Below are 24,798 nucleotides of genomic sequence, written 5' to 3'. Positions count from 1 at the left end.
ATTTAGTGTATCAATATGTTATATTACTTTTACATTCAATATAACAGTGAAAGTTGCATTTATTTTTACAGTTGGAATTACACACTAAAACTGATACTACTCAACATGTACAGGCATAAATATGATTATCCAGAATATTGTTTTTTTTTTCATTTTTTGCATTCATTGTCAAAAGAATGCATATGCTAATATTAAAGATAAGTTGAACTTCAGCCCTTGAAAATTCTAATAAGCTCTACTATTTTCTAATTTGTTTGTTAATAACAAACTTGTAAAATCTAGTAATATCAATATTGGAACTACTGCCTCAAAATATATTCTCTAGATATATGTTGATAAATATATGTGTGTGTTATGGAATATTTTATCTTGGTTGTGGTGTTTTTTTGGCTTGCTTTCTTTTGGGAGTTAATTTGGCCATCCAGAGTCACTTTCTCTGAGTTGTAAGCTATATAAATTCTTTAAATAAATAAATAATGAATAAATGAATAAAGCTATGCTCTAAGTTAAACTGACAAGATAATATCTCCTTAGTGGTTATAAACCACTAGCCATTGAAAACAAATAAAAAATGTGCACATGTCCATATCTTAAACTATTATCTATTAATTATGATAGAATGATATATGCATGTTGACCAAAGAAGAAATATGTAATGCAGCAGAAAATGGTATCAGAGACCTTATGAAATTGAACAACAATAGAAAAATGAAGACATAATTGCTGAATGCTTTAAACTATAGAATGACACACTCTTTATATATGTGTGTGCTTTCAAGTCAGTCTTAATTCTGAAGAGCTACATGGAAAGTGGTTTGCCATTGCTTCCATCTCACGGCTGAGAGTGATTGGCACCAAATCACTCAGTAGTCTTCATGACTCAATCAGGACTGGAACTCATAACCATTTTCTAGCTAGTACCTTTAACCACTGCACCAAAGTGGTTCTCATGTAAGATTTTAGCAATACTAAATAAATCTAACATTCTGAAGAATACTAGAATTTAGTATTCTAGAATACTAATTTAGTATTCTAGAATACTAAAATGAATTATATTGGGAGCAATATTGTTCAGTAAGTGTGATTTATACAGTAAGACGTGATTTGAAATTGGCAAAATACAAAGTACCTTAAGGAAAGTTGCAGTTGACAGTCTAGCATATTTGGCCCAAACAAAATATGAAGCTGATTCATAACTATGCTATAATGCAAAGCTTTTTAAGTCTCTGAAGTTTCGCATTATTTAAATATTTAGTAGTTCTGAAAAAAAAGTATGACAAAGTCAGAATCATGCAGTTTTAAATTTCAACTACCTGAATTGTTAAAATTAACCTACACACTTATAACTACTGTATGCTATTAAAAATTGTGAAAACTTAATATCAACAAATACATTTTACACTGGGTATTTTTTTTTCAAAATAGCATTCAGTATGTAGAACAGTTTTGATCATATTCAAGCCACGAAATAATTTTAGGACAAATAAATATGTATGTAGTACTTAATGTTCCAAATTAAATCCCATGCAATAAGTAAAGATAAAATATATCAGTAATTGTGATGTCAATATTATATAAACCAAAATGCTATATAAAGAATACATTTCTACGTAAAGCAATGTATTCTACACTGTATTCAATACTGATTCTAATCTGGCATTTGCCACACATGCTTCTTCTAAATAGTTCTTACTGATTGCAACTTCTCTCAACAAAAGAATGTTCAAAATACTTATCCAAATGTACAAACACATCTTGCAAATTACAACAATATATGTCCAAAAAGAATTTTTGCAAACATTTGCCCTTATCACAGTCAAAAGTGAAAATAAATTATCAGCCATTTTAAAACTGTTTTTAAAACAAGTGCATGACAACAGCACTTCAAATCTGTAGTATGTATTGCCTTTTATGCTATGACACTGCAGCCTCTAAGGGTCAGATTAATTAAGATCAACAGCAGCTGCAGTGCAACGTGAGAAGTGCACTGCCATAATTCCCACCAGTCTAGCCCAATTACCTGCAGCATTCCAACACAGGACAACTGACAACCTTCAAGTCTACCAAGTCATTCATTTCTGCCAGACTGGTGATACATAAAAACAAACTGAACTCTTTCTCAGAATCGTTACAACTCCAACTACACCTGCTGCAAAGTACAAACATTATCAAGTTTCTACAGATGTTGTTTAAACTGGAACTATGGCTAAAGGTGATTATACAAAGTCCTCATTTAAATCTCAACTTCACAATAATTTGTGCTTTCCAACTATGGAAACAATTCAATAATAAATTATTTTCTTTCCAACCATGTTAAGAATAAGACTATATTGGCAGAAAAAAACTACTGAATAGAGTGATTTTTTTTAAAAAAAAATTTTTTTTAAATAATTGTTCAAAACCTACGTTATTTGGGAAATCAGGGGAAAGGTTAAAAGAAAAATGTTTTCCACTCATTTCAAAACAATTTTGTTTGGTAAAACACATAGCATTACAATGAAAATTTTGAATGACAACATTGTATGGTTCCTTTTTTTAATGAACATTAAAAAATAGTATATCAGTTTTAAGTATTGATTGAAATAACTTATAATGAAAACATGCCAGTACAGAGTTTTTATATTCGTTTCTTCACTAGCATAGAACATGAATAAAAAAGAAAAATTAAACAGAATAAAGAATTATTCTAAATTGGATATCTCCCTTTCCAACAAAAACCAAAACCGCTACATGCTTTTCAACAAGAGAATATATATATATTAATCATATAATTATGTATTGCTACCTTACAACTATGTTGAAATAGAAATTTAATAAATAAATATTAACATTTGAAAACCTAGCTGAAGTATGTGTCTTCTTTCAGTTTTGTCATTCTCAAATTTCAATAACTTAATACTGATATGTAACATCTGCAAAACAGAGAGACAACTTTGAGAAATTTCTCTACTATACTCATTGATAATCTAATCCCAAAACACATTCCATTAGAAATCACTTCCAAATGTTTAGTTGCATATAAATACATTGAGCTGAGCTTCCTTGACGTAACTTGGCAGAATACATTATATTCAGAATATAGCAGCATTTTCATTTAAGAATGTTCCTTCAGGAATTCATGGAGATTGATAGCTTAATTGACTTGAAAAGAGAGCAAGAATTAACAGTTCACAAGGTGATACTTTAATCTTTCTAACACTGTTTATATATAAAGCTACAATCCTCTGCACATTTTACTGGAAGACAGTTTTAAGTTATACTCATAAACAGAAACAGTCATCAGACTCTTCTGCGGTCAGGATCCACTCTAAATATAAATAACAGACTTAAAAAAAAAAGAATATATGTTTTTACAAACGCACAATTCAACTTAGAATTCAAAGAACCTAGCTCTTCTCCAACAACAGTAAATGCAATCATCAAATCCAAAACCCTAACCCTGTTAAGTGTTAAGTCTTAACAACTATAAAATATATGGTAAATGGTAAAAGTCCAATAAAGAAATGTTCTATCCACACAAAAAGTAAATCAAGTTGCCCCACAACATATACAAAACATCAATATAGAACAAACAGAACTATTATTAGAAACAATCCTTTCATTTTTCTTAAAGCAGAAAAGAAAAAAGAAAAAAATTGTACAGCTGAGAATTATACCTTTGAATAACTTGTATTCAATGACTGGATATATAGATGCAAAAGGAAAATAACTGATTTTTGCAGATCACAAGGCCCATAGTGATCCAATTTGAATATTCATCAGAACTATTTCTTTATGAATCAGTTTTCAAGTAGGTTAGCAACATCAATACAACTGTAATAATGTTCTTTTATTTAAGCAACATCCTAAGATAAGCAGAGGAAAGGCAAAGCAAATGCTAAAACTTAAAAAACATATAATCTCATTGTTCCATTATGCAAAATGACATCTTCATTGGAACACATCTTCAAGCATCAGACTGCCAAGTTATACAATCTCTTCATGCATTAGTTTTAAGTTTCAACTTCAATCTTAATTATCCATTTAATAAAAACTTTAAAAATAAAATCATGAAAAATGATTTGATACCATTTTAGATTTAACCTCTTTTGTTTTCTAAATTCATTAACATCTTTCATTTTTGTGTTGTACAACATTTTTTAAAAAGTCTTCCATCTGATAAGCTTGAGAATATGAACCCCAGACAAATACTGACATATAGTTGGCCATGTATCTGAGCATGCATTTGCATGTATTTAAGATGAAGCACAGAACAGGATATATCCGCAATTCGATTTATTGTTTAACATGATTGACTAAATTTTCGTAAAACCCTCTCATACCACGCTGGATTCAGATGAGATACTAAAATCAAGTAATTTAAAATATTCCTTACAAAGTATAATATATCAACCCTCCCTCTCCCATAACTAGTATTTTAACTAGAACAGGAAGGGTCATATATATAGTTGTCATATTCACAAGTACATATATAACAGTTTCTAGAAGAAATACCTATTGCACTTTATGAAGATGAATTTTAAGAAATAAAGCTATTAATTTATCACACAGAATGCAGAAAATGCCAAACCCATTTACAGTTTATCAAGAAAAATGACCAATATTCAATCATGTCTTTTTTAAAAAAATCTTCATTTGGAAACAATTTGCACAGTAGGAAACTGTCATTAACAATTTATTTAGTTATATGCCTGAATAATGGTAATTATTCTGAATATCTGGCCAATTGCATTTAAACTCTGAATGAAAATTTTATGATGAGAAAATACTGTAAGTTTTAAGTACTTACGTTAAATTTTTAACATAAATTTTTAAATTGCTTTTTTAAAAAAACAGTTTCAGGACTAATTAAAAGCATTATCTAAAGACGTATTTTTATTTGCTATGATCACATCACTATTTATCACATATAGTACATAATACAAACATATATTATGGGTTACATAATTTTATTGCACAATATGCTCCCAATATGCACATAAAAATGCTTAAATATTTAAGCAACAACTATGAAACTAAGTATCAGCCATTTCTAGCACTAATAATCATACTAAAAGTAGTTCACAGAATGAAATTATTGTTATATAGAACACTAACACATGAACTTAAATTTTATACTTAGAAATGTGAATATCCATTTTAATTTAAGAGTAGTATAATATTAGTATAATTCAACTTAAAATTTGGTTTGAAAAAAAAAAGCCAAATATTAACAGCTTAAAAAATGCTTAAAGTTGATTAAGATTTTTCAGGCTTATGGTTAAAAGGGAAACAATTTCTAGCTCAACTAATGACTTGAGTGCCTCACATATATCCATCTCTTCAGGTAAGAATCTAATTCATGTACATCAAATTTATGAAAGCTATCCTATAGTGTAACTTCAGGTATTCAGTAACATCTACACCTGTTACAGATTACACAAGCTAACTCCATGCTATCATTTCCTTCAAAGGGAATGTGTTTACGTCACACAGGAACACAATGTGATAAACCTCTCACCATCCCTTTTGTATTTTATTAAACATAGGCAAAGCTTCTACTTTCAGCAGAAGCTTCAGCAAAGTGCCTGCATAAGCATCCAGGATTCAATTCAATTAAACATTTAATGATTATTTAAATTAAGGGGAAATTCTTGTAAAGTAGTAGACAGAAGTCTAATCTTGCCTCGCAGTATATACTTAAATTGAATATAATTTCAAATTTGCATAGCCAGTCATAGCATCTGTTCCGTCACTCCATCATCTCTAATTAAATATCTTCTTCATGGATCATATAAATATGTGATTTATATTAAAAACTATTGTGTCCAAATTCAATTTAGAAGCTGTTATTATCTCAGTTGTTATTTTAAGTATTATGATCTGTACATTATGTGAACTATATATTGTATTTCATGCCTATCAAAAATTATATAAGCTGTATCATCAAATTTTAAAACACTTCACTAGTGGAATTTCACCTACACATATCTGTGTATAAAATCATGAATACTTAAGCTCAACATCTGTATCTAAACATAATGTAAACTTCAAAATGAAAGACTGCAAAAAATGAAACATTCCTGATGCTTCTTTCAATTACCTTCACAATTGCCTTTTAAACTCATTTTAAAATCCAGACATATCTCTGAAAACAATCAGCAAATGCAAAGCAGCTTTCCTTTTACTACAAGAAAAAAGGCCATCTCAATGCAAAGTTACCACTGTTAGAATTAGAAAACCAATGCACTATCGGGACTATAGCTGTTACTGCTATAAACATTAAACACTTGTTTTAATGTATATGAGATAATCAGTATCTATGCAAGAATTCAGAATTTTTTTAAAAATATTATGTATATGATACCACTGTACATTATTCAGCATGTGGTGAATATGCAGTGTGTTAATGCTTATGCCCACAGTATAACTACATCAATCTCCTTTTCTCATTAGTGTCGATTATTACACAATAGGTTTCTATTAACTATCACAACTAAAATAACCAAATACCAAGGAAATATCTAAAGAGCACCACTTCCTCTCTTTTATTTTGACTAATATAAGTGAACAAAGAAATGAAATAGAACCAAAGTATACAGCAAATTTAAGGTTAAAGGCCTATTCTACAAGGACCACACAGGTTTGGTTTCGTTTTAACTTATGGCTTTGATTATAATATTTGACATTTTCTTGAACAAAATACCAAAGATGAAATCTAATTTTTAAAATATTTATCGGAATAACACAGTTGCTACTAGATAATAAGCTGATTTTTTTTTTAAAAAATAGTCAAATTCAGTATTTGTTCAGAATTACATTTGATAATTCACTTTACTACTAATGGTAGTGGTATGATTCTTTTTAATTATTCAGCAAAAGAACTGTGGTTTACACCTACCTGGGTAAAAGTCTTTGGATTTAGAAAGCTTGATGGTAGCCCCAGTCTCTTTCTGCAGCTGAACAATTGTCTGTCCTCCCTTACCAATTATAGATCCAGCCGCATAACTAGGTATGAGGACTTTTAGAAAATATTGGCCGTCCTCTGGAAAAAAAGAGACAAAAGGTTAATTTATTTTCCAAAACATTTTCTCTCTGAGCTATAAAATATGCCTTTATCTTACAAATATTAATACACCGTTCTTTTATACGGACTGTAGTTATTTAGCCAATATTAAATTAATCTAATATCTGTTCTTAAATTTGAGATGCTATGGGATGCAATGACCTAATTCAAGTTATAATTCCAGGCATAAAACAGTTCCTGTGGCTCTATTTAACTTCATGTTAACAATAACATGAGCCAAAGTGTATTTCACTCTCTCTCTCTCACACACACACACACAGAGGCAAAGAAAATGATCAGGAAAGATCAAAGTCCTTAAAATGGTATAATCAAATTAAAGAAAGTAGAAAATTGTTAGAACTAAAGGCTATGTATTGTTGCCCTATACTCTTCAAATAATACACTGCTTTTTGTTAAATAACCCAGAATCTGAGGCTTTACTCAAAGTTATCCTGAAGAAAACGCAAAATAATGTGGTTATGATAATTTGCCTAAGTAATCCTGATGTATTTCTTCACCATTTCTTGGTAGCAATGATCTCTTAAGCTCATTAAAGGACATTAAGAAGAATTTTTCTCAGTTAAAAGGAAGCTAAAACCCTGCATGCATTTAAAAAGTGACTAATGTAAATACTTGCAAAGTAAGAGTTTAAAAAGTCCCAAAATAGGTAAGAATAAGTGCCATGAATAAAACAACTTCCCCTTTATAACTGAACAATTGCACTGCTTCCTTCACAGAACTTACACCATCAATTCTATGGACTAGGGAAAAAAAACTGCTCTGAGAGGATTGCTTGTAAAAACCAACACACATTTTAAGACCCTTCTTTATTAAACAGCCCAACTTTTATTTTTTTGTTTTGCAGCCACCTAACAGCAAGCTCACTTTCTCTCAGAGTCAACGTCCCAGCTGATACAGGTGCATCCTCCCCCCTCCCCAAACATTATACAAACGTTAAATACATCAGCTATCTACTTCTGTTGTTTCTTAATGCTGGATGAATAAATTCACCTCTGCCTCGGTGCATTGTTATGAAGACTCCAGTGCAAATGAATAGAGGAGATGCTGGTCCCGTTATAACTCATCTCATCCAGGAAGAGCAGGATGTTAACTAACAAGTCACCGCACCAAGACAGACAACTCCCGCCCTCCCTCCTCAAACCTCTCTCTGACACACACACGCGCGCTTACACACACCCCATCACAGTGACCCAGCCCCAGGAAGCACAAATCCGTGCAACATTTTCCACCGAAAAGGAAAGTGGTGCCAGGAAATAAGACAAGTTTTGCTGCCGCCGCCGCCGCTCCTGTTTAATCTACCTGGCGACTCACAAAAGGGGGAAGAGGGAACAGGGGGTGAAAGTGCCTTTTTTCCAGCCGCCATTTATTCGTTTAGTTCTTCCAACTGTTAGCACGCGTGCAAGAGGGTCGGTGAAAGAAGACTTCTGAGCTCCTTCGCCCAGAGTGTCAAGGCTGAAAAGCACCCCCCCCCTCCGCCCCGCCACTACGAATATGTGAAATTAAAATAAAACAGGGCTGCTAGATGCTTGAAAGGCGACGCCATTTTGATGAATGATAACATTTGAGAAATAAGGAATGTTTGGGGAAGGAAAAGAGGGAGAGGCGAGGCGAGGAGGCAGGTAGGAAAGGGGAAGGTGGGTGGGGAATTGGGTAGTGGCAGGAGGAGGAGGAGGAGGGGAAAATACCCACCGCCCGTGTTGGTCCTTTTGGTGCTGCCGGCTTCAGGGGGAGCTTCAAGTGGTCTTTTCCGAGAGTCCGGCGGGTCCAGGTCTATGGGTACCCCAGGATGGGTCCCGTTCTGCTGGATGGGAGCTGCCGCCATCATGTTTGCTGCCGCCGCCGCTGCTAGAAGGATAACTGGCTTCTCCCTTCGGGGTGGGGGGAGCAGGGAGGGGGAGGAGGAGGAGGAGGAGGAGGGGGCTCGTCCCGCTTCTTTCGCTTTTCTTCCGTCCTCTGAAATTTCAAGCTAATCTGCGAAACCGGTCCGTCCCCCCCCCAAAAAAAGATGCTTTCTTGGAGTGGGGGTAGGCGATTGTTTGTCTGGCACCGGTGAAACGGGGTGGAGGGGGGGAGACAGAAAAGAGAGAGGAGGAGAAAAAGCAGGCTGGACGGCTGGCTGAAGGAGCAGCTGCAGTGCAGTGCCAGCAAAAGCTGAGGTTAAAAAAAAAAATAAAAAGGGGGAAGTGGGGTGGGAGGGGAAGCAGAGACAAAATAAGGGGAGAAAGAGAGGTAAGGGAGGAGGGGGAGAAAGTGAGGCGGAGGAAGGAGAGGGGAAGCGAGAGGAAGAAAGGAGGGAAGAGCGGGGAGGAGGGGGAGAGCGAGGAGGTGGGGGGAGAGAAACTGGATTCAGGGAATGTGCCTCTGTGGCCCCTCCAGGATCCCCTCCCCGCCTTTTCTCTCCAGGCGCTAGTCGGGCGCTTGCAGCTGGCGAGGAGAAGCGGCGGCCGGAGCCGAGAAGGGCTGTTACTGCTTTCGCGTTCTCACGCTCTCCCAGCTGAAGAGTCTCAGGAGCGCTGTCGGGCTAGACTCTGTCAGGAGTTGCTTGCTGAGTCTCTCTCTCTCTCTCCACCCCCCTTTTCCCGGCCGCGCTCTCTCTTTCTTTCTCTTTCTCTATCTCTCTCTCCTTCCAGCACACACACACACGCGCAAAAAAACTCGGGCTCTCGCGACTCGGGTTGTAAGGGAAGGGGGCTCGCCCTAGCTTTCTCTTGCGGACACTTCCCGAGCCCAAACACTCCAACGGGGAAGGGAGGGCAGCGAGGTATGTATTTATTTATGTATTTACGTGTGTACGTATGTGGGGAGGGGTTGTATGTACAATACACATGTGCAGGCCTTCCAGAGAACAGGAGTGCTGACCCAATCGAGGCGAAGAACTTGAGGCTGGGGTTGGAAGATTAAGCCAAAAAGGCAGCGAAAGGGCGCCTGGTGGGTGCCTGGTGGGTACAATCCAATCCTGTCCCTGGCTCTGCTAAGATGGGATCATCCAAGAATAAATAAAAATAGCCGTTTTCGATGTATAGGGAGCCCTTAAATATAGTCATTCTCCAGTTCTGGCTGCCCCACCTTAAGGAACAGAAGGCAGAACTGTGTTGGGCCAAAATAGTTGACCGTGTACTTTCTGTGATGGAGTAGCATAGTAGGAAGGAGGCACCAAATTTCAACCTTGTTCCCTTTCCTTCTCGCCATATGAATAGATGCTAGGCTAGATGAGCCTTGTCCTTTCCCCAGTATTGTGCAAAAAGCAGGAAAACAAACAGAAGAATAGAGTAACTCTTTAAAGCTGTCAACATTTCCTCTTATTTTTCTACACACTTCCTCTGGAGCCTGACTTTCCAACAAGCATCTTACAAAGAGATGTGTCAACAGGTAGAAGATCTGGACATGCCCATATGACTGAAGACTGCTCCTCCTTTGGTATTCCATTCTGAAAGGAATAAAGAGCAGTGGAATAGGAATGGCTTCTTTTGATGTTCCCTGCACACCAAAATAGCATTTTTAAGTGATGAATACAAAGTACAATTACTACACTTCAGATTATTTATATGCATTTTCACTCTGGTATCTATTTGCTTCCTTGTTTTCTAGTTGGGCAATACTCAATATGAGCTGGTTAAATCATATTTAGTGCTACAATATTTTACCAAAGCTCAAAAAGACAAATAACTACTAGACAAGAAAAAAAAAAGCTTCTTTGCCGTCACTGCTGCTATCTAGTGGTTATATGGTTTTTTGAAGCCCAAATATATTATCACTGATTCATCCAGTATTGGATGCTTATTGAAAACCTTCCAGAAAACCTTCCAGATGTTAAGAGATACCTTGTGGATATCAGGATTTAAAAAAAAGCCAGTGTATTACTTTATATTATTCTTTCCATGAGATTCCTAACATGTTTCCTTGCTCATGATTTTTCTCTCTTTCCTCTTTCTCTAGGACTTTACAGTAATTAAAAAAAATACACTTGCTCAACTCACTCCCTGCTGGCAGAGTCCTCATGAGTAGTGCATTTTGTACAAATTGCTACCCTTAACTTTCTTATATATCTTTACTATCTGTTTAGCATTTAGAGAAATTGGTCAAGTTTGGGCCAATCCCCCTTTGCTGTTCACAGAAAGAAGATGACATGGCAGAAATGATTGCTTGTGCTCTTTGGGGGAGAAGTTTCACAGGGCCAAATAAAGCAAAGATAAGATTCCGAAAGACAGTATTGTCTTGTGTACATGTTCTCTCAGAGCAGTTTGTAATTCATTATTTTTTCATTCTAGCACCTAAAAGGTTTTCAAGCTTTTGCTCTTTTGTACTATATAAAAAGAGCGCAAGTAAATTAAAAAATTAGTTTACTTCTTTTTCTGGATAATTTGTCACTCCCTATTCTTAAAAAAAATGTCTTCAAGAAAAAAAGGATGGGTAAGCAATTGCAGACAGATTGTTCTTTGCTATCTCAATTCTTCATTTCACAAGAGAGTAAGCTATAGCTGCCTTGTGGTACCATACTGTGTGAGAAAGGGATAGGCATTACTGAACATGGTTCATATGAGGGAACAGATCAGGCAGCATGGCTGTAAATAAACATAGATTCTAGTACTGCAGAAATACAATATGTAACATTGGTAGTTACTACTTTTTTGTATATCAATATTGAATTATTAATCCTGAAAAAGGAATAATTAAAAGTAACTTCAATAAAAAGGAAAAGTGGCTAAATAATTCTAGAAACAATCTATATTTTCCAGCAGTGACATGTAAAAGTATTAACTACATACAATGGTAATAAATATATCAGGTTTCCTACTTATTTGAAGCATTTTATTGCCCACACTTGAAAAAGTAAATTCTAGAATGGTACATAAAAGTAAATAAAGCATAATTTGTCTGATGTGCATAACCTATACCCACTGTAGGTCCCAGGGCATTAAAAGCAAATTGCAGAGAGATGTCTATCTGCTGGATAAAAAGTTCTGTTGGGCCCCAAGATTAGTCTCAGAATGCAAAGATGGCCATGCTATTTCTTTTTTTTTCCATCCTGTTACAGTAATGCAATTGTCTTTGTCCATGTCACCTTCTCAGAATTATAGATTCTGTCATTATTTGAAAGTAAATTCTCATTTAAATTAAATTAAAATTCTGTTCGCTCATAACTAGATTTAAAGTATAGAATTATACTTTAATGTGCACTCTTTGGATATGGACAGAGACACGTTAGTTCATTCAACAATATTCTCATATTTTCAGATGGTTTGCTCTAAACCACAACATAGGAAAATTAACATTTCATCTATATAGCAAGACTTGCTAGTTTTAGTAGTGGAAACAAACAGCTCGAGAACTAAATTCCCACCGTCAATTCTGGTATTTTTGTTTTGTTTTTGCAACTGATGCTGTTGTTTTCCACAGAAATTCAAGTACCTCAAATCCATGTTCTAGATTACATGTTGTATCCAAAACTGTCACTAAAAGTTTTCATCTTTAACTGAAGATATTTGGAAAGTACAAACCTCATAATTTTATGTATGATGAAGAAGTGGTCAAGAGCTCATCCTTCTCAATAGTTCTAAAAAACAGTATCATATCAGCCCAAATATTCAGAACTAAATGCACAATATGTATTATGATGGTTTAAATGTTGTAAACTTGAAACCAAAAATAAAGTGCAACTAATATTAATTATGTACTGTCATATTTTACCATTATGAAGATGTCATTCAGATTTTCCTCAAGCAGCATAGTGTCAGACAGGTTTATAATGGTCATTGGAATATGTACCAGTTTTCTGATTCTTCTCATAAGAAATGTGGGCTATGCTTTTAAATCAATTTTTATTGTGACAATAGTGTATTCAATTCTCTTCCTTTATTTGTGTAGCACTTAAAGTATTAGTTTGTATGGTATTATATATGTTTAGTATTTAAACATGCTTTTGCATAATGACATATCACATAAATTATGTATACTGTGTTGGATTTGATTTAATATCAGCTTTTTTCCCAATGTTGTGCTGAGATGTCATCTTAAAAAGCACTTTGGAATAGTTTCATCTTTGGAGAAGAGGTTTTTACTCTTGAAAGTAATTTAAACAATGTTTATTTGTCTTATAATTTTATATGCCACCTTTGCTTTACAAACATAGAGATAGGATCATGAGGGGTAGAAAAATAACCAAAACAAAAAACTAATTTACAAAATCTCTCAGAATTAGCTTGATTCACATACATAAAATGCTAAAGCATAAACCAAAGTATTTAAGTCTCATTGGTGGAGTTTACACAATACAATAAGCCTAAATCATTCATTCTGTGAAATAAGGCACAAAACAGTGGCAGCCTTCATTATGGAAGTCATTCCACAGTGGTCCCACAACTCAGTCTGGTCCTCCAACAGCCCTATGATGTAAGATTAGTTGCCTAAAAATTGAAGCTAGAAATATGGTACAATGTACAGTGAGACTGTTACACTAGATCACTTAGGTATCTAGTGTCATTTTGAATCCTATCCATTGAATATTTTCAACCCAGGTCTATGATTAAATAGAAGTTGCTTTTGCAAATCTAAAGCATGAGCCTTTTAACAGCTGTTAACTAGTAAGTTCTTCTCATGGATGTTAATATTGTTTGGCTTGCTTTTTTCATATATGATTTACCTGAAGTCATTGTCACTTTAGACAAAAAGATGATCTATAATTAATGAGCATAGATTTCCCTGTAAACCTGTCCCAATGAACATGGTGATGTTTACAAAATAATAATAATAATAATAATAATAATAATAATAATAATAATAATAATAATGTAGTTGGAAGGGACCTTGGAGGTCATCTAGTCCAACCCCCTGCTCAGGCAGGAAACCCTATACCATTTCAGACAAATGGCTGTCCAGTCTCTTCTTAAAAACTTCCAGTGTTGGAGCATTCACCACTTCTGGAGGCAGGGTGTTCCACTGGTTAGTTGTTCTAACTGGTTTCTCCTTAGTTCTAGGTTGCTTCTCTCCTTGATTAGTTTCCATCCATTGCTTCTTGTCCTGCCTTCAGGCGCCTTGGAAAATAGCTTGACTCCCTCTTCTTTGTGGCAGCCCCTGAGATATTGGAATACTGCTATCATGCCCCCCCCCTCGTCCTTCTCTTCATTAAACTAGACATACCCAATTCCAGCAGTCTTTCCTTATATGCTTTAGCCTCCAATCCCCTAATCATCTTTGTTGCTCTAAATATTTAGTCAAATTTTTAAATCAGCTAAATTAAATTAAATCCTCTTTCCCAAATTTAAAGTAATTTTCTCATTTTAATATTAATAGGCAAATTATTCCATACATAAATGATTACTATTTATTACATCTGTTACATAATTTCTTGAGGGTTGTACTTCGGTTTTCACCTGAGAGTATATTATCTTTTCATTCAGATGTATCTTAGCCATCATAATTTGTACAAACTATGGTTAATAGCTATTTGTGAATGTAAACTACACCTTGGAAATAACCGCATATAATATTCTAGACGCATACAATAGCCTCAGAGTGAAGATGGAAAGAATGTAGTTGAGTGGAAATGGTAGAATCTGTAGTCTAATGTTCGTAACACATCATGTGTTCTCTGTTATTGTACAAATACCTAGAGAAAAAAAAACAAAGTAGAAATTATATGGACTGAATCCTGCTGTCCTACAAGAGACACCTGAAGATCTGGGTCTTCAGGAAAGCTAGGACAGAGTAGGCATATGCTCTCAGAGATGGCTATATTTACCTTGAAGTTTTTCTTCCCTTGCTGTTCTCATCATTTATTAGAGATTTTTATGTATTGTTGTTTTTTAATCCTTTAATCCCAATCACTGACAAGGGGCAGTCCTGGAAATTAACATTATAAATATATTAAAAATAAATAATGATTGCAAGGCCTCTTTTGCAAATTCAGTTCTTGCAGGCCCCAGACCTTTTAATTTTAAATAATCATTGTCAATTCTAGTTTATTCAGCAAATTATGATTAATAAGTTATAACTTAAATCAATGTATGAATCCAGCATAATTATGACAGTACAGGACATGAGTATAATGATTCCATTTTGATTCCTATCTTCCATAATTTTTATTAATTTTACTAAAATTGTAATATTTGATAATAATGAATTCCATAAAACTGAACTGCTACTTTGTGAATTAGTAATTAAAAAAAACTCCATAAAACAGCTAATTTCACCGGATAACTGTGTCTAATATTTTTTAAATGAATGCTTTTTCTCTTTTCATTCACTGCAATGGGAGGTATAAAATTTCTATCTTTATTTACTTTTGCCTATTTTTTTAATAGAAAATTTCATCAACTACTTGGCATTTCACTACACTTCTTTGCACTTTCTATCAATCTGCAATATTTTTAGAGGAATTATTTGCATAGATCCCTATAATGCCGCCTTTATAATGTCTTATCCTTTATTCTCTGACTTATTAAACAATTCCTAACACTGAATTTGATTTTTTACTACTGCAGCAAAATGAATTGACATTTTTATTGTGCTTTTAAGTGGTATTTCAATATCCTTTTTTTTCGGATTATAACTAATTTAGAACGCAAGAATCAAAATATGTTTATTTCTTTAGCTATGGGCAATATAAATAAAATAAACTGTCAAATGTAAAAAGAATTTAATAAATATACAAATCAATTATTTATTGATAAAAACAAGTAGTATATAATATATTTTGTATGAATAAAATTCTAATTAGCGGATTGTCAGTAGTACATGTAAATTCAGCACACGAAGTACATTTACTAACATTGGCTGATAATATTTACAAATTCTGTTGATTTCAATACTTCCAATAATTAGTTACAGAAAATAAAACCTCATTTTTTAAGTGATAGAATACTTAGATATTTTTCCTACCACAGGAATATTCTCATATATTCTGAAACAATAAATTGTACAGAAAATGAAGACCCCCACCCTATAAAAGGAAATTACTACATTCTTAATAACAGCAAAAGCTCTTCTGTCAAAGAAGTTTAAGTATCTGTCAAGCAATTCTCTAGTGCCTGCTTAAACATAAACAGCCTGTACTATTTTTATTCCTACCAGTAGAGATAGATCTTTCAGGATAGCATGTTGTTTCTCCTTTTAAACTCTGCTTATTTCTCCCAGTGATTCAAATTGAATAAAGTGTTCTTGAATTATTTTTTTGAAATCCAAGAAGGTAAACTAGAACAACTACACACACACACACACACAGAGAGAGAGAGAGAGAGATGCTTCTAGAAATAATTTTTAGCAAATTGGTCAGTTATTTGTATAATTTTATTCTAATAATACATTTTTATTTGTTTGCAAATTGAGATTTCATTTTATTTGAGATTTTACCATATTATTTCATCTTCACATTTAGGCTATTTTTCTTCTTGGTTGAAATACTGTTTGAATTAGTATTAATTTGTATTCATTTGAAACCTAAGACTAGAACCAAAAACTAAAAAATATTCAAGTAGTCTCAAGATGTTTCCTAATAATCCCCAATACAATGCTGCACAATAATGTAATATCATTTTAACAAGGACTTTTTTTAAAGAAAAAACTATGTCTGTCTTGGAGGCCACCATTTTTCCCAAAAAAATATCCATAATAGCAAGTCATGTTTATTATTTGTGGGAATATACTTTTTGGAGAAAAAAAGATGTCAGTGAACTACAGTTATAACACAATTTTTATCAGCTTCCCACAACTTTTTTTTTTGTCTTTAAGGGGAAGCAAATAGAACTGAAACAAGACATTATTAGCCAGCTCTAAAATTATGTTACATCTCTTTTTAACATGTTAATATCTCCCACATTTCCCACACAAACACACATACACAAACACATATACACAAAATAGTAGTTTTGTTTATATGCTTGTCATGTGTCTGATTAATTCTAAACTTATAGTAAAAACAAGAATGATTTTATGTAGAATTTATGGTTGTTTACTGATTTATGTAGTTAATGTAGTCTACATAATGTTAGCCAAATATCTTAATCATTTTATTTTCTTCCTCTTTCAACTTGTTTACCTGTTTGAGTTCCCTAACTTACTTTATAGATACTTCTCACATATATGTATGGTCTGTTATAGCGTGCACAAACTGTAGTCTCAACAATGGCAGTGAGAGTGGGCCTCTTAAAAAAAAAAACCCGTTAAAATCTGAAATAATAATAAGAACTAAAACAAGACATTATTAGCCAGCTCTAAAATTCTGTTACATCTCTTTTTAACATGTTAATATCTCCCACATTTACCACACAAACACACACACACACATGCACAAACACATATACACAAAATAGTAGTTTTGTTTATATGCTTGTCATGTGTCTGATTAATTCTAAACTTATAGTAAAAACAAGAATGATTTTATGTAGAATTTATGGTTGTTTACTGATTTATGTAGTTAATGTAGTCTACATAATGTTAGCCAAATATCTTAACAGTTTTATTTTCTTCCTCTTTCAACTTGTTTACCTGTTTGAGTTCCCTAACTTACTTTATAGATACTTCTCACATATATGTATGGTCCGTTATAGCGTGCACAAACTGTAGCCTCAACAATGGCAGTGAGTGTGGGCCTCTTTAAAAAAAAAACCTGTTAAAATCAGAATTTGATAAAAAGAGTAGCTATTGCATAACCAGAGGCTTCCTTATCTTTCACTTCATAATTTTATATTGAGTATCAGTGTGTGGGTGGGGGTATATTTATTCATTCATTCATTTATTCCTGGAGGGCTGTAATGAACCTATAAAGGGAGAGAAAATCTGTAAAATATCAACCAAAAACAATGTGTGACTCATTCATTGCCTTTGAGAATTTTCAGAATGAAGGAAAAAGTATGAATCTTTGGCCACCTCTTAAGTCTCACTCTCCGTTGTAACAAAATAATGTCTTTCTGTGGTCTTAAAGCTGTTTATCTTTTTCATTCTTGCCAGTGATTCAGTAGATTGTTCCAAAAATGGAAATCCAGTATATCTGCTCAAAATGTTTCCCTTTTTTTTTCCAACAAAAGATGCTTGTTCTTTTATGAAATGACATCAACATATTCTGCAAAATTGAATGGGGGGTACGCAGATGATGATAGTAACCAGGAAATGGTTTCAGGATACAAGTGACTTTGGATAAAAAGATTTCATCATTATATATCAACATAACTATGGTATTTGGAATTATTGTATATCTATTTGGAAAATTATAAATTGGCCTAGTTTGAAAATCAATCCAGTATAAAACTTAGAATGGAATGGAATGACAAATTTCAATTGAAATTATTCCACTTTCTACAACCAATGTCAGTATATTTAGCAATGAAAGAAGCAACAAAGCCTGTTTGTATTGCAAAAAACTTAAATCCCAATCTGCAGCATAAATCAATTAAAGGCTATTTATTGTATTTGAATGACAGCATCAGAACCATAATTTTATGTTAAGAAATAATACAATGTATTGTGAAAAAAACCTCAAAACATGGAGTAATATGACTATGTACCTTTATTCATAATACAGCAAGACTAATAAACATTTAGATTTCAGTATTTTGTTGGTTGATGCCAAATCTCAAAAATTTAATTGGATTGATGCCTTGTGAATTTTGTGTGCTTGAAAAAAACATGGGAAGAAGTGCTTTGGATCTTACATTAGCACAATAAGTCTCTGGTATTCATTAATGCACCCTAATTTTTCAGATTCTGCTTTTCTGCCTTTTTAAGGAATGCCATGGTTAAGCTAACAGCTTAACCTTTTATTTCTGATTTACCAGAAAAACTGGGATGTCACAACTGAAAAGAAACAAACATGGAACATTATCCGTCCATTATTGAAAACTATTCTCTGAATCTCAAAATTACAGTTTAAAATTATTTTATAGTTGGATTATACAACAGCAAACATCTCACAATGTATCAAAAGAGTCAAACCAACCTTATTTCTGATTTCAACACACACATTTATATTAAGAAATACAGGTGATCTTAGACCAGTGTTTCTCAACCTTGACAATTTTAAGAAGTACAGGCTTCAACTCCCAATTTTTTTCCACAGATCTTAAAAGCTGCCAAGGTTGAGAAACACACTGTCTTAGACATTCACATATACAGTATATAGATTTTAAACATATCACTAATTGTGATATCATTATTTGACTAAATTAGTTGACTGACATATCATTGATAGACTAAAAAAGCCAATTAATCATATTGATCCAATTATATTGCATGTTGGGCCCGAAACTATGAGACAGATAAAAAGATGCACCCAAAGCCAGTCTGTACAAAACAAAAAATACAGCTCAGCCATCAAATAAGCAAGTAGCTGTGATAGGAAAAAAATGTGAGAATATTGGAAAAATAAAGTACAAGAGTAACTACAATATGTAAATTGATCTTCAAAAAGTTGAACACTCTTTTTTTTTCATTTCCAAGAAAATTATCTGAGAAGTTGCCACAAAGAGGAAGTGGTCAACTTATTTTCCAGATCATCAGAGGGCAGAACAAGAAACAATGGATGGAAACTAATCAAGGAGAGAAGCAACCTGGAACTAAGGAGAAACTTCCTAACAAGTGGGGACAATTAACCAATGGAACAGCTTGCCTTCAGAAATCGTGGGTGCTTCATCACTGGAGGTTTTTAAGAAGAGACTGGACAGTCACTTGTCTGAAATGGTATACGATCTCCTGCTTGAGCAGTGGGTTGGACCAGAAGACCTCCAAGGTCCCTTCCAGCTCTATTCTGATTGATTGACTATGATGGAAAACATGCTTTTCTCAGATATTACATTTGGGTAATGAATGGGGGGGAAAAGCAAATCTCTTTATGCAAAAGAACTATAAGGGAGATGATACTATTATCTTTATTTCCCATCTTTGACGAAAGTAGGCTGATGTCCAACTTTATGCTATAGGTCATAGTTTGTGCAAAGGAATAAATGAGGACTAAATAAAATGTTAAATAAAATATCCAAAAATACTAAGTCAAATATTAAAATTGATTAAAACATATAAACCAGAAACCATGACTAGTGAAACAACATTATCCTGAAAGATCATATGCTAAGGTGAAAATGAATGCTTTCAAAATGTTGATTACTTTCACATATTGATTTACTTAGAATTAAAGGCATTAATAGTCAGATATAATTACAAGGTAAAAGGTAAACTACAAATAAAATCAAAAGTGGTATGTTAAACAAAGCAACTTCCATAGCAGCACATCAAATATTGAACATCGTTCTTATGAAAACCTATCAGTTTGTTTTTTCTTGATATCTGGAAATGTTCAGTGCATATTATTAATGCACTATATTAAAAGCTACCCATCATTAGAGTGAAATCGAAAAATGCAAAGTAGCAAGGATCATGGAATTAAAATTCAGCAGGAATGTATAACATGGTGCAATATTTTATAAAATATAATAAATATAATAAATATTTTATTGAACATAATCCGTAATCTCCACTCTCCCATCATTGTCATCCTCCTAAACTGGCAATTATGCCAGCTTGGATTGACTGTTTGTCTCACCCAGGCTCAATACTTCAGCAAAAGACTTTAGAAAATACTCCTGATCAACTGTTGAAATAGATACAATACTGTATGCATGTAACCCAATTATGCCCTCCAACTGTATTTAAGGATTTGATTCAGGGGCAACAGAACATGCTAGGCAGAATGTTGAGTAAGCAATGTTGAAAGTAAAAGTTGTCCCAATGTCAGTTGTAAAATAGTATTCATCAACCATTCTCATTAGCTTCAATACATTGAAAGGCAACATATTGGGTGCTTTATCTCAGGCAGCAACAGATCTTAGCAGTCAGAAAGGGGAATGATGAGAGGAGTGTAGGAACTAAACTCTCTGAGCCCCTTAACACACATCTCCATTTTATGGTATTTAGATCAACCAGTTCAATGCGAAATGTTAAAAATATAAGGAACATCCTATTTTTTTATCACTCTGTATCCAGGAGAGCAAATGAGACATGTATTATTGGTGTACAATAATGTGATTGTAGATTCTGTGGGGGGAAAAAATTAACTTTTTAAAAAAACCTGTACCAATAGTTCTCTCAAGGAACTTGAAAGTTAGGAAAGAATTCTACACAGAATCTAAAGTGTATTTCTCAATGTTATAGTTTTCAATGGAGGGACATTGGTTTGCATCAAATGCTATTAAATAGCCATCTAGAAGAATTGGACAACCATTTGTCTGAAATGGTATAGGATTTTCTGCCTGAACAGGGGGTTCAGGCAGACCTCCAAGGCCCCTTCCAACTCTGTTATTCTGTTAATTTGAAATATAGCATCACATGTTCATATAAACATTGGAATTAAAGTTTCTTTATGAATCATCTGTTTGAAGTGAAGCCCTATAAAATGAAAGTCAGGAAGATATTCATGCTCTGTATTAGCATCACACTGCTTATAGATTCATCACTGCTCATGACAAAGATATTCTAAGTGGACCTCCTGCCACTCTGCCATGCTGACATTGTTTTGTATGGGCTGCTGTTAGATCCCTGTAATCCTGAGCCTTGGGATCTTGTTCAACATGTTTGCCCCATTTGGTAAGACATGTTTGTAAGCATTTAAAATGGAAATGAACTCTAATCATCCTGTGTGCTTGTAACAAGGAATTTAAATCCCTTTACATAATTTAATATTTAATGTAATTGATGTTTTCAAGCAAAGTTTGTCTTATACAGAAAATTGTAATAATCCTAGATAAGTTGCATCTTGACCATAAACAATGTAAATGGCAGTTTAATTTAAATCAGTAGGTCTATTCACAGGTCAATATATTTGCAAGTAAGATGCTGCAATATTCTTTGTCACTAAGCTGCTGAGCCGGTACATGCCCCATTTCTAAGCTGTAGAAGAATATAAAGAGGATACAAATTTATTGATAGTTTTGCCACATTAATATAAAGCCATAACCACAATGACTGATGGAGAACAGTAAAATATAATTGATTTGTGGCATAAACACAGATGCTAACCTCAAAGTAGAAAAATGAAGATGAAATATTATGATTCCAAATCATATATTCAGTTAAAATTAAGGGAACAGTTTATTCTTCAGAATAAATAGAGATCTTATTTTCCAACCAAATGTTGAAGAATCCGTTTAACTCTAACCTCGGGCCACAACTGTGCAGAAGCTGCAAAGGAAAGGTGAGTCCCTCTCCCGTTCTCTCTCTTTAAGACAAAATATTCTCTCTGTGTATTTGTTTTTCCATTTAGTGGCACCTCTGCATAAGGCACTCCCCCTTAATACAAATGGTGTGTATCGTATGTTTTTCTTTCTTCTTTTCCTATAGCTGAATGCTATACAAAGTGAACCACTTTATTCTTCCCTTAATTTCCATATTATTCTCTGGAACTCCCTGCATCTATCTGTCTTTGAATTCAATGTATCACTCCTAACTCTTACCAGTATGTCTTTTTCCTATTTTTGTAATTTATTATCTGAACAAATATGGTACTTTCTATAGTGTTTTTCTTTTCTCAGTGAATTGAACAATAAACTTCTCATACATTATTGCTAGGCTGCATTAACAGAGGGATAGAATCAAGATCATGTGAAGTGTTAATACCACTTTACAATGCCTTGGTAAGGCCACACTTGGAATACTGCATCCAGTTTTGGTCACCATGATGTAAAAAAGATGTTGAGACTCTGGAAAGAGTACAGAGAAGAGCAACAAAGATGATTAGGGGACTGGAGGCTAAAACATATGAGGAATGGTTGCTGGAATTGGGTATGTCTAGTTTAACAAAGAGAAGGACGAGGGGGGACATGATAGCAGTGTTCCAATATCCCAGGGGCTGCCACAAAGAAGAGGGAATCAAGCTATTTTCCAAGGCGCCTGAAGGCAGGACAAGGAGCAACGGGTGGAAACTAACCAAAGAGAGAAGCAACCTAGAACTAAGGAGAAACTTCCTGACAGAACAATTAACCAGTGGAACAACCTGCCTCCAGAAACGGTGAATGCGCCAACATTGGAAGTTTTTAAGAAGAAACTGGACATCCATTTGTCCGAAATGGTATAAGGTTTCCTGCCTGAGCAGGGGGTTGGACTAGATGACCTCCAAGGTACCTTCCAACTTTATTATTATTATTATTATTATTATTATTATTTGAAAACAACAATTTGCTTTGTATATTAGCTTTAAATATTATTTTGTGCTGTATTTCCTCTGAACTGTCAACTATTATTTGACTGTCTTAATTAGCCTCAAATACTAATTAACCTAGTGTTTGATTATTAATATTATTATTAATTCATTTTTGAACCTTTCTAATAAGCTCTATCATAAAGGTCACTACAGAATCAATGTTGGGACAGGACCCAGTTTGCAATAATCCCTTTCCCTGAAATTAAGGTGAGGGTATCATCACAAAAAAATTCTAGGAAAAGAATGGAAATTTTCATTTCTGCTTATCTCTTGCCAGTGTTGCAAGTAAGGCACAATCTTTAATGGAAGAGGTAGGGCTTTGATTTCCTTTGTAGAATATTTTTAGGTGGTATTTTTCTACACATTGACTAGACTACTAATTCCCCAAAGAAGGCATATACTGTAAAGATGATGCCCCACCAAACTGAAATTCTCAAGTCCAAATTTAATTAATTAATCAGGTAAATGTTCAAGCTATCACAACATGTACTTTATTTAACTACATCCATAAGAGAATTCATTTTTTGTGGATTTTGACCTGCAAGCAACCATGAGCTTTAAGAATGGTGAGCCAAGTATAGATTCAATATCGGCATCTCCAAGTTTATTGAAAAAGACAAATGAAAGGCTCAAGCCTAAGTGTGAGAGACATGCAGTTGTAAGTTTCCAGAACCAAAGAAACCTAGGCATTATTTCACTAGGAGTTCCTTTGCTACAAAGATCCAGGTTTTACTGTAGTTCTCTTAGGACCAACTTCTTCATTAATCAAAGATAAAATTCCCAGGTATTTTATATATTAAAGCCTACATTTAGTCTCTCAAGAGAATCATTGATAGCTGTGACGAAGATGCTCAGCATGATAGATACAAATATATCCTGTTTTGTTTTTCATTTTTTTATAATAAAATGTAGCTTGCTCACACTATTCAGTGGCATTTTAGAGAAAAACCACCAGCACTAACCAATTTTTATTAGTCCTAAGTGTCAAATGAGTTTTCTTTTTTGTTTGTTGTTTGTTTGTTTGTTATAGGACCTTCTTGGACTTTATGGTGTAAAACACAAAACAGGACCTTCCCAGAAAAAAAATGATTACTTGTAAGTGTAACTGTTGTACAATTCATGCACTTTTCTTTGGTTAAAGCACATATTACTTGGGACATTCTTCCTGACCAAAACCAAAAACAGAACAGGAATGAAAAGATGAACACACAATGCAAAGGGGGCTTAATTCCCATCTGCCAAAGACCTGAACAAAAAGACCCAGAACTTTAAGCCCTTGTGAAACACCAGCAGGGTGGGGGCCATCAAAATCTTAGGACAACCTCATTCCAGAGGGCAGATCAATTTTGGCAAGTTTCTCAGTATCAACATCAGATTCTTTTCTATATTTTTTAAGATGGAACAGCATCTGTTATTTTTCATTCATCTAGCTCTACCTCTATCCATGATTTATCATTTCTCAAAAATCACAGAAAGGCTTTAGTATGACATCTGCAAGCTCCTTAAAGTCTCATAAGTAATTACTGGAGTGCTGGATATATCAACTTATTTG

At 33.9% G+C, this 24,798-nt stretch overlaps 1 protein-coding gene across 1 annotated transcript in view; it reads right to left on the bottom strand.

Moving 5' to 3' along the window:
- Positions 1–8,891, bottom strand: part of NOVA1 (NOVA alternative splicing regulator 1) — a 115,994-nt gene extending 107,103 nt beyond the window's left edge. Inside the window, exons 1-2 of the mRNA XM_015817874.1 lie at positions 8,756–8,891; positions 6,881–7,024 (exon numbers count right to left, since the gene is read on the bottom strand). Coding sequence (XP_015673360.1) covers positions 6,881–7,024; positions 8,756–8,891 — 280 coding nt within the window. The remainder of the gene's footprint in view (positions 1–6,880; positions 7,025–8,755) is intronic.
- Positions 8,892–24,798: the final 15,907 nt, after the last annotated feature.

Source organism: Protobothrops mucrosquamatus, unplaced genomic scaffold, assembly GCF_001527695.2.
Source record: "Protobothrops mucrosquamatus isolate PMUCROS unplaced genomic scaffold, P.Mucros_1.0 scaffold649, whole genome shotgun sequence".
Lineage (NCBI taxonomy): Eukaryota > Metazoa > Chordata > Lepidosauria > Squamata > Viperidae > Protobothrops > Protobothrops mucrosquamatus.
The sequence above is the reverse complement of the archived record's forward strand: the minus strand, read 5'-3'. Positions and strand labels throughout refer to the sequence as shown.